General features: G+C 33.8%; 1 protein-coding gene across 1 annotated transcript in view; it reads right to left on the reverse strand.

The window, feature by feature from the left end:
* Nucleotides 1–12,355, reverse strand: part of CCDC102B (coiled-coil domain containing 102B) — a 202,080-nt gene that overhangs the window by 56,403 nt on the left and 133,322 nt on the right. Inside the window, exon 6 of the mRNA XM_037806288.1 lies at nt 5,361–5,570. Coding sequence (XP_037662216.1) covers nt 5,361–5,570 — 210 coding nt within the window. The remainder of the gene's footprint in view (nt 1–5,360; nt 5,571–12,355) is intronic.

The raw sequence follows: 12,355 nt of genomic DNA on the forward strand, positions 1-12,355 counted from the left end.
TACTGATTCTCTTCATTGTTTCATAAATTCACTTAGCTATGCCTTTTCATCTTAGTGCAAAGCTTCCCTTATTTTGGCTTATGCTTTTTTAGAAAGAAAAAAAGAGCTCTCCTGACCCAAATATTTGGTGAATTGACTAAAAAGAAAACAAGAGTCCTTAAAATCATATAATAATATAATATTAGAACTATTTCTTGATAGTGAATCATAGATATCCAGCATGACAGTGTTGTATACAACTCTTTAACTCTAAGAATATGTAGTGTTTTTTCTAAATGGGTGATAAAATGTGTAATTCCTGTATAGTTTGACTGCCTAACAGAGCATTTATGCGTAATATAAATTAAATATATAACCTTGTTGAAGTTTCTGTTTATTATTAATATTTAATAGTTTTTTAATGGTTATTTAAATCTATACTGTCTCTACCACTGCCAAGAAAAAATATTAACATCAGCTAAACTAAAAAAAGTTTTTTGCATCTAGGTTGGTTTCAAACAAATATTTTTCATACTTTATCTAAATTTTTTATTCATCCATATTCCTACACCATAATTTCTCAGTTTTTTAACTTGCAATGCTGGGGTATGCACAAATTTTTTTTCCAAAGAAACAAGGTCATTTGGGAACTGTCTATTGATCAGATGTATTTGAAGGATTAACCATTTATGTCCTCAAACTGTGCTGAAATCCTCAGCAGAAATACAACACAAAGACCTACATATTAAATATGAAAGAATACCATTTCCAGTTCATTAGTTTGTTTCCAAACTGTGCTTATGCCTCCATTAGGCACAGGGGGTGGCAGTGAGATTCCTCAAATGAAAAATAGCTTCTACAAAGAGAAGAAAAGTAAACAGACACCTGTAAAATAATTGGCAGAGGAAAGCTTGCTGAGCAATAGAGGAAATAGATACTTTGCTGAGGGTTTTTTAAATGACTTCAACAAAAACAAGGAAACAGAAAAACACATTTTCTTAATCCTAATCCACTTTCCTGCGGGTGCCAACCCATTTTTGGAAGATGTTATTTTTAGTTAAAATCCGACCCACCTGAATGAAGGCGGGTCTTAATCCATATTACTGCAGGCCATATAAAGAGAAGAACCCGGAAGCCAGAAGTGTGAGGGGGGGCACGGGAAAAATCTGGAAGGAAGTCAGCAGAAGCAAGAAGGAGAGGACATCGCCGTGGCATGGGAGAACGCTGCAGACCCCGCAGGAAAGCAAGCCTTGACAGTATCTTCATTTTGGACTTCTTCTAGCCCCGAAACCATGATCCAATACATTTTTGTTGTTGAAGTCAACCCATTGGGTGGCAAACCAAGACAAGCACCCTAAGAGGCCCGGTGGAGGAGCCAGCCCAAAGAGCTCTGTTTGGCCGGAATAACGCGTTTAATACTTTGAATCTAAACGCCTTCAGGGAGGCACTGCCATCCCACTACGAAGGGGTCCTGCCGCGCCCTACGGCCCAGCATTTGGTGCGGCCCCACAGTTCCTGTTGGCCTCTCTGTGTGTTTAATTTCACGGACGGCTTACCTAGAGCAGAGGTTGGCAAACTATGGCGCGCCAGCCAAACCCAGCTGGAGGACTGTTTTGTACTGCCCACAAGCTAAGAATGGTTTTTACCTTTTTAAAGGGTTATAAAAAGAAAGGAGGGTAGGAAGGAGGGGAGTGGTTAGGAAGGAATGAAGAGAGGGAGGGAGGGAAGGAGGAAACGAAAAATAAATAAAAGCTATGCAACGGAGACCAGAGATGGCCTAAAAAGTTTAAACTATTTACAGCCTGGACCTTTGCAGAAAAACTCTCTGAGTGCCTGCTGACGTCCTCTTCTACATAAAGAGGTATTATGCATGCACGTCAATTAACTCCTGTTGTCGGGAAATTGTGAAAGGCTTTGAAATGGGTAGACTATGTTACCGTAGTCCTGTCTAACACTCTCCTCCAGGTGGATTTTCTGATTCAGTAGGAGCCTGCAGTTTTCAGTGTCTTTAAGCTATTTTACACACAAGTCTGTAAGTTGTAGAATAATTGAGAGCAAAGCAAGTGATTCTTTCCAGAGACATGCAAAAGAATTGTGTGTGGTGATGCAATTTATTTCCCTATCCTGGGTTGAAAAAGACAGTTAGCATCTATTAAGCAAATTCATTTCAGCATTCCTGATTACCCGGTTGTCTGCTATTTGGATACTCATATGAATCAGCTATAGCATCTTACTAGTTTCTTAATTAATTAAAGGGTTCAATAAAATCTTTGACACATGTTCATTTTATGCTTATATGAGTTATGAGTTTACCATTTTTAAAATTAATTCTCCAACAATGTTATTAATTTATTTGTGTTCTGTAGACATGCTGCTATACTGATACGATATTATAAATCATAATAAAACATAAACTCAAATGCTAAAAAAAAATTCACACCCCAGTGTGATAAGTACAGTCCACTTTGAGAATAGAGTAATTTTGAATGCACATCAATTTTTTAGTTTCCTGTACCTTGTGAAAGAAAACTAAGCACATTTTCTAACAAATATTTCAGATAACTAAATTCATATTTTATGAACACATTGAAGATATTTTTAAATATTAAATCATATTAACTATTCCAAGCTCTATATACATAATTAAAGGTGTTTTTTTAAATGTTGGATAGAGATATACAAGCATCACCAAGATGATGTACAGTTAGTTAGCTGTGGATTCAGAGTTCCAAATGTAGCTCCACTGTTCCACTTAGAACATACATTTTGATTCATTTATATTTTACAAAGATACTTCTCACTATATTTGCTATCACATAAAATGCAGGCTTGATTCTGAGAAGAGCACTCAATAATGCCACAGAAACTCCATTATCTGATGTCAGTTGTTTTGTCAATTTTGCCAATGTCTTGGAACATTAGAACTATGTCACTAAAACTTCAAAGCAACAAGAATCCAAAAGATCCTCATATATAGGTTGTAAAAAAGTCTATGGCTGTTATTTTATGCTTTAAAAATAAACTGTAACAACTAAAGTGGTGATTTCCCAAGCTATCCATTAAAAGTTCAGGTATATTGCTTCTTTTGAAAGGCATCTCCCTTTAAAATGTATTCCCTGTTTCACAAAGTCAAAGAAGCACACACACAACTACATGAAAATTCTTCTCTTCTTATATACCTAGAGATTTGTAAAGATGTTATTGAGCAATAAGATTATTAAAATTCTATATATTAACAATATATTGATGCGTAGATTTCTATGAGTAGTAGGGACATTTGTGTCCACCACAAACATTTGTTAAGCATGTTTCAATGTAAATGTCATGTGGTAAGAGATCATACAGCCTTTTCAGAGCCTGATAATTGTGTGGCATCTAGAGTTGTATCTCTTACCTGCCAGCACCTATCCCCACAGCCGCTTATATATGGCACCGTATATTTAACTTAATGCTGACTAAAACAATGTTCAAAACCACAGTATGGTTTGAGGGAATGACAGCTACCTTATTACATGAACTTAGGCCCATTCTATAGGCCAGCACTGATTCATTGGCCATTTGGAGACAGTTGAGTCCTGACAGTTGAGCTTCTGTGGACGTCTCTGTGGCACCACAGATTTTGACCTGAATCTGCTCTGTGATAAGTAATGATTTTGGATCAAGTTAGAGATGTCTGAATTCTCAATGAAAAGGTTAAACATCACCAACACCCCCACCCAGTCAAACTGATACACACTTAAGGATCTTGCAGTATTCTGATTGATGAGAACACCCCTCGATTTGGTCAGACCTTCTAGAATCCTCCCAGTTTCCAAGCCCTGCCTAGTTTTAAGACAAGGAGCTGTAACGTTCCCAAAGTGTGCAGGTCGAGCCTCAAAGTGCCCTATTGATGGAACATGGCCACAGGAACATATGCCAGCCCCAAATAGGCCCTGATGGGCCTTCAGATTTCCTGAGAACATACTTTATGTTATGGCATTTTGATATAACTGAAAAGATGTCAAAATTAAAAGATGAATTACTTCTTTCTCTGCATTCCTGTTCCACTTTCTGCTTAGCAGTCATCACAACACATTTGTGACAATATTTTATGTGTTTGTCTTCCTGTATAGAATCAAAGCCCATGCTGGGCAGAGATAATGGTTAATTAATATTCATATCACCAGCATCTAGAGCAGTGACTAACACAAAGTATAATAGAAACAAATGCTTGTACATTGTTATGAATAGTGTATGAATCTGTAGAATAGAATATTATGATTGCTGCATTCAACTACATTTAACTTTAGATTTTTGCATGGCTAAGTCATGATACACTAAGGCAATTTAATCCTGTGTTTGCAAAAACTCCCTAGAATCACAAAAAATAAGGAAAGGTGATACGAAATTCAATTTTCACATTCGTTTAGCTTTCGGAACTCATAAGAGTATGAACCACTTTATTTTTATAAATACAAAAAAATATGAACTTATCAAACTGTCTTTTAAACTGTTAAAGCAAATGAGTGGAAAAAGTAGTATTATGCATTAAGATGTCATAGATACTCTAATGGAAGAAAATAGAAACAAGATGTATGCATGTATATTGCAGCATATTGACACTAAAATAGACAAATTTCAATTTAAGATCAATTTAAAATATATGGAAAATATATACCAAAAGAAAAAACCCTAGATCAATTTAAAATATATGGAAAATACATACCAAAAGAAAAAACCCTATCCATAACAGTAACTATGTCTATTGGCTTGAGGATAAAATAACTCCAAAACAACCAAAATTTCCAAAAGTCAAATTCTGAATTTTATTCTGGCTTTAACATTTATGTTATAGACTATAAAATGTATTTCCAAAATGATTCATTTAATTAACTCAAAAATAACTGTACTGAGACTAGCTAAAAATGAACCAGAGGACAATATGCTTTCACTAAACGTAAATGTTTACAAAGATACTTGTCATAGCTACTGACTAAATGCTTATTGCATAATTGCTGAAGTAAATGAGGAAATATACTTATTGAAAGTAAGATCAATTGCTTGGAAAATACCGAGACAAAGCTGTAGCAAGAAACAAAAAGCACAAAGTTTCATCCCCTAGTTCATCTTTTTCTTTCTGTCAGGGAAACAATACTGTCAGAAAATTTGTCGTAGTCTAACACTTCCATCCAGAATTGGTCACACTCTGGTTCAAATATATGAACAACATTATTTTATATCCCAGTGGGAAAAAGAATAAGCTATCTTATATTAGAATGCACAGAAAAACACATTCAGATTTGGAGGTGTGTAAAAGTTAAGGCAACCAAGCATTATCCTAGGCATCATGGGGAGAGAATGTAGAGTGAGCGGGAATGCATGCTTCCAACAAGAGCCCGTACCTTGCTTTTCTCCTGCAATTCAACTTGAGATGTCTTGAAATCAGGAGCTTGCAAGTTTGCACTTAATGTCTTTTTCGTCTCCAGGAGCTCTTCCATTTCTTTCACCTGGACCTTTAGCCTTCTATTTTCTCTCTCCAAAGCTTGTTTTTCTGTTTCAAGTATTTCCCTCTTGTCCCATTCCGAGGCATTTTCAGCCTGCAATCTCTCTAGCTAAACACAGAAAACACAGAGAAGTCACATGTAGCACTGGTAATTGCCAAAGGTAAGGCACTGCAGCAAACCCTTGCTGCGAAAGGTTCGTGGATAAGTCCATTTGTATTATTTTAAAAAGAAAACTCTGTTTGTCAGACTCAAAAGTCCTGAGACCAGGCCATAACTTAGATAACTATACTTTTCATCTTGGAACATGTAGCTATTTCTATAACTGTATCAACCGCAGCTGTCAAATAAATGTTAAGTAAAAAGATGCTGATTTTTGGCCAGCAATCTTTACTCAACTGATGCATGGTTGATGAACTAATGAACATTTATCAGTTGAGAAGGCACAAAATCATTTCTTGGGGAGTTTTGATTGGATATAGTTAATTTATTCATTCACACATTCTTTTACTTAAGGGCAAATATGTATTATAATTACATATATTATTTATTTCAATATTTATTTATTTATTTATTTATTTATTTATTTATTTATTTCAAGTACTAAGTACTGTGCTAGGCATGTGAATAAAGGCAAGTGAATGTCATAAAATATTATAAATTCTGTGATTATGAAACCACAATATAAAGTGAAACTCACATGAGTGTCTAATTTGAATTTTAGGAAACGGGGGTTGGCAAACTCTTACCCATGGGCCGAATCAGGCCTGCCTCCTGTTTCTGTATGTCTGGCAAGCAAAGAATGGTTACCATAAGGTTGAAAAGAAATCAGAAAGGAATAATATTTTATGACACAGAAACATTATAGGAAATTAAAATTTCAGTGTCCACATATAATGTTTTCTTGGAATAGGGACACACTCATAGTTTTACTTATTATCTATGACATTTTTCATGCTTCAATGGCAGAGTTGAGCAATTGCAAAAAAGAGCATATGGCTAATAAAGGCTAAAATACTTACTGCTTGAACCCTTACAAAAAAAGTTTTGTCAACCTTCTGCCCTGGATCCCTAGTTCTCAGCCAATGCTTAGATTCATAGGGAGATTTTTATAACTACCAGTGACCAGAGCCCAACTCTAGAAATTATGATTTAAATGAAGGGGTAATTTTAATGTCTTCCTCAATAAGTTTTTATTATTTTAATTTTTATATGTAGATTTAAAAGAGGCAATATCATATGTATTTACTTTTTTGCAATTTAATTCTATTTAAATGTTTGCTAATTACTTTAATGAGGTTGAATCATATTTGCCTTCTATAATTATGTACTCTTTATCTTCTTCTGGATATTGCAAGTAGAAATGGTTAATAGCTTTTTAGCTCTGATTTCTGAGCTTTGAATTCTAATCCTGTGCTCTGAATTCTAATCCTGACTCTGCCGTTTATCCTCTGGATAAGCTCTGTCAGGTAATTTCATCTTCCTCATGTGAACAATTTATTCTCTAACCTGACAAGGTGTGTGAGAAGTAAAATTAATCAAAATGATTTGGGTGGCACTTTGCATAACCAATGCACAAAGCTCTATTCAGAGGGGAAACATTGAGGCAATATCATTTCAGAACAAGAATTATATATGTATGTCTCCCATTTGGGGGCATACATATAGCCTAATGTTGAAGTAATTCTTAGCATAAATCTGTAGAGAGAAGTAACCCTTTACCATAGAAAATCTTTTAGATTCTAGTGCAGGTTTTACCCCTTGCTCACTATTTGAACCCAGATATACATCTTATTTCTCAGTTGTAAAATAAGAATGAGAATACTCGGCTTGACCAAATTCCTGAAGTTATTGTAAGATTGAAAGAGATCAGCTATTCGAAATGCTTTGCAAACTATTTCAGATGATTAAAACATGATGCATTTAAAAATTATTTGTCAAGGATAAGGAAACTGTTTATTTTTTAAATTGTTAGTTTTAAATGGTTTGATTTTTTTAAAATGGCTTGAGTATTTTATAGTGTTATACTCTTAAAAGTATTTTTTCATGACATTTTAAATTCCAAAAGAAAAATCAACATAGTGAATTGTAAGAAAAATATTATACTTCAATAAATCCCTTGGTAATGAAATTCAATATAAAAATCTGAAAAACTGCTTTTTCATATATGTATAATTGCACTATTATTATAGGAAATGTTCTGTTCTCAAATCTAAGCGATGCTCTGGCTTCTAAAGTACAGGAAACCAAAATTGCCTTCTTGGCACTGGACCTCCTTTAGCAATTAAATATAATAAACTAAGGATCAAATTTTAGATGATGAAGTTTGACATCTGGGGTCCCTCTTTGGGGATATAAGATGAAAATAGTATTTCACAAGCCAAATTAGAACATGACATTATTTTAATTATTAAGATTAATGCTTACATTTTTGACTATCATTGTATCACTTATCAAAATGAAAATAACAAAGATGCAACAAAAAGTCAGCAACTTAGTGATGAAAAATTAATTTAAGGAGAGCAAATATATTTTTGGCCAAAGACAAATATAAAGATATTATGTCAAGACTTTATAAAACTGTAGGCATTGAAAAAAAATTAAGCCAAGTAAACTGATTTTATATCTAATACAAGATAACAAGCAGAACTAAAGATTTAAATAATTTGGAGATGGTCTGAATGAATAAACCTTAAATCTTAAAAAGTAACTTTAAAAAGGAGGAATTTTCACAGTTGTAAACAAATATTAAATAATGAAGTTGGATATTTTATCTTCTGTAGTTTTATTAAGGCATAACATTTATTTGATAAAATTATGTATATTACAAACATCAAAAAACTCAAAGGCCCTGTAAAAATGTGAAATTTATAAAAATTATGACATTTTATTTTAGTTTCATTTTGCAAAATTACTTATCAGTTCATTCTTTCCCATTAATCACATGAAAATCACCTACTATAAAAGTCATTTAAATGATGCAAGTTAAAACAATTAAACAAAAATCAGATACTATTAAAAAATAATTAGATACTATTTTAAGTTTTCAGACTTTAAGTAAAAAAATTCTAATAATTTTATCAAATTGAAATGGAATTCCTTTGATTTGGTTCTAATGATGAGGAGAAAATCTAAACATATTTTAACTCTAAAACCAGTCTTAAATAATATAATTTTAACAAATAGGGTTCCAATATTAAATGAATTTCAAATAATATAGGAGTTACTGGAAAATATTTTCTGAAAATTTTAGCATGAAAGTATGTTCTTATCAGAGTAAGCACTGAAACGTCGATTAAATGACTGAGATTAATGCATAGTAAACATTAAGGAAGATACATAAATATCCATCCTTTTATTTTTTAACAAATATTTATTGAAACTGTTAAGAATTAAAGAGGCAATGGATATACTATTATCACAATCCAAATAAATATTTAAGTATAAATCGGGTAATATTTCGTAAAGATGAACAAACCCTGGGTGCCATGAGAAAGAATTCCATTAAATTGGGTAATCAGGGAAGGACACTTGAAGGAAACGCTACTTATACTGAAACCTGAGGTCTAAGAAGGCAGAGAGGTAGCCAGGGGGAGAGTGTTCCAAACAAAGGAGCAGGGAATAGCTTTGGTTGCCAGGGCTGAGAGTGTCCAATCATCAAGTATGATGATTTTGGGAGAGCAGGGTATGAAATGAAATTGGACAAGTATGCACAGATTCTCAAAATTAAGTGTGAATACAAGAATCACTTGAGTTGCTTGTGAAAAATATAATATTGGGAATTTTTCTAAGGATAGACTATTGGGACATTTTCTAAACCTATTCTTCTATTAACTCGACCCTCATCAATTGTCGTTGCCTGGTACAATTGAAAGGTTATCAAAGATTCTAACCAATTCATGAACCAGAGTGTAAACTTTGGAAAACAAATCTCTGGTTTTGCTCACCAGCCTGGCATCTGACACTGGCTATGCAAGTGCTCAATAAATGCCTGCTGAATGAAGGAGAAAGCACATAATCGCCTTCTTTAGGAAAGAGGCTCTCTGTATTTCAATCACAGCAATTAGTCTCCAAGTTATTTAACCCATCATTACCTAAGACCGATAGGATTTCTCAATACATTTACTTTCAACTCATAGTGCTCTCATGACAGCTGTGTTACATTTTTTGATGCATAAATGCAGCAAAATAAAGAGAAGACTTTCAGCAAAATGACCTAGGGTTGAGTCCATTTCTCCCTTTTACCTTGACAGCCTCTGTTTCTCATTTACAAAAGGAGGATAATATTAACATTGAGAGGGAGCAATGATATAATCCAGGGGAAATATTTATTCAACTTCCAAACTCAACACAAATATTTCTGAAGTCATACGTGGTTTTTCTATAGCACGAAACGTATCAACAGCCAGTTCAAACACTCACAGTTCAAAATAGTGTGTTAATTTCTTGTTGTTTTAGCGAGATGACAATCATTTTATAAATGGCTCTCAGCAACTGAAGCACCCCACCCTCCCACCCCACCCCTGCCCCGGAAAGGCATTATATGTGACATTCTGCAGGACAGTGAACTGACACCTAAAACCAATGTGGACGTCCTAATAACAAATTTGCAAGTATTCAAAATATTCCTGTAAGACAAGCTAGCCATAAAACCTCATTACAACCACTGTTATCTTGGTGGTAAGAGGAAAAAGGCAAGAAGTGTTGCTGTTTCCTGGCAGTGAGAATATCTAAGTTTTACTGAGGATCCAATAGATTCCTAATAAAGAGCTTTATAGGTTACAATAATCCTGCAAGTTTGGTCTTGCTGCACACAATGAAACTGGGATTCCAGAAGAGAAAGTTATTCTCAAGGTAAGCAAGGTGTTGGAGCTGTGGTTCACATAAAGTTCTTTAACTTCTATGCTTGTGCTTCTTCCTCCTAAAATCCACTAGCATGCAGTTGGCTGTAAATATATGCAGTTCCCCTTGCAATACTGACCACTAAATTCTGTATCCATTGCATTAACACTAGAACCAAGGTTTTCTCTCTGCTTTTATTTTGTCTTGATGTGTTTTGGGCTTTTTGTCCTTATTCCTTCTCTCTCCAATAGCAAATTATTTCAGAGGAGAGGCGATTTCTAGAGAACCATATTCAAAAGTCTGGCAATTCAAACGGAAATGCACTGTGCATGCTTTTGATGTCATGCTCTGGATTGTTTAATAATCTTTCTCTGACCATGACTTAAAAGTCACAAGTAGGAACTGGAAAATCTTCTTCCTAAATGAAAGCCTACTGTCAACCTGTCCATAGTTAAATGTAATTCAGTTATAGCACATTCCCTCTTTGACCAAAATTCAACAGAGCAATGAATGATTTTACTAATAAGTATTGTCACTCTATACTTACATTACTGTGATTTCATTTTAAATCATACAAGAATTTCTAAAAGTAAAAGTTGAAACAAAATGTGTGTCAAATTTAAATAAAAGGGAGACCAAAGAGCACAAATCTGAGATTGTACATGAAACAAAAGCAATGTTAGGAAATTAAAAGAGAATGCAGCTATGTCTAAATAAATATGCATATATTCAAATGACAAAAGAAAATGCATTATAAAGACCTTGACTATGCTTTCATAGAGAATAATTATAGGCTTCACAAATCAAAACTCTTAAGTGGGTGTTTTACACCCTGCATTTTATAACTGTCAGGCAATCTCAATCTTAGTGGCATTATAAAATTTCAAGTCCATTGTTTTCTCCATTTCAGTGTAGAAGTTAATAATCTTTTATGCATATCTTAGGAATTATTAAGATAAAAAATACAAATAAAACATACTGCTATTATTTCTAAAAGATAGGACTCATTCCCTGTATCCTAGAGAAACAAGAGAAAAGTCTTAATCAAAAACCAAAACAGACAAAAGACATTTTTCTACAACCTTCCTATCAAACATTGATATGCTACAGTGATTTTCTTATAAACCTAGGAAGGTGTGAAACTTTATAGTGCCAATATTTACAAAATTTGAGAAGTGAAACTCGATAGAGCTTGTAAAATATGGATCTTGCTCTAATGATAATAGGAACCAGAGGTTTATATAATCATGTTTCATAGGACTTAATTTTACCATGCACTCACTGCAACCTCAAGCATATCAGGTTATGGGAAGAAATATGTGGACAAGCACTGCTTAACAAGAGCTGCCTTAGGAAAAGTAATACATTATAAGAAAGTTGTAATTAAGCAAGCCACTAGAATTAGACCTTGTTCATTTCCAAAATCTCACCCCCAAACAATTTAAAAAGTAGACAATCTCTCTTAGTACCAGGGATGCCAAACAAGTCCTCTCAGACTGTTATTTCGCAATCTCCAAAGAACAAGAAACCTGCTAGTGCTGCCTAAGGCAAAGTTTTCTGCTCAGCTGAGACTCTGTCTTGTGTTAATCCATATACTTGTTTGTTTCTAAATGATAAACAACCATCTTATTAGAAGTTATATTGCCTAATTTTATATACTCTGATGGTCCTGATAAAACAGAAAGTTAACTTTAATTATTAATACTGAGCTATAAAGATTAAAAAATGTTTATACATCATCTACAGGGAGAAGATTATGGTAAAAGAGATGGTATCATGAATTGGAGCTGGAGACTGATGCTAAGGAACGAATGAAATAGAGGTGAAAGAATTAATGAGCATCCTCTCAAGTATCCCTTTATATCAAGAAAAACATAGCATAAAAATTTCACTATTATAATATGTTGCTTTGGTAATCTATTTTTTGGGGAATTTGCCAAAAAGAGATATATGGATGAATTCTTTCAAAAAACCACCCTGAGGAATAAAAATTAGTTTTCTTCCTGATCAAACCAAAATTACACATCCATTCTCTAAAATTACATCAAAAACTA

Source organism: Choloepus didactylus, chromosome 16 (assembly GCF_015220235.1).
Source record: "Choloepus didactylus isolate mChoDid1 chromosome 16, mChoDid1.pri, whole genome shotgun sequence".
NCBI lineage: Eukaryota > Metazoa > Chordata > Mammalia > Pilosa > Megalonychidae > Choloepus > Choloepus didactylus.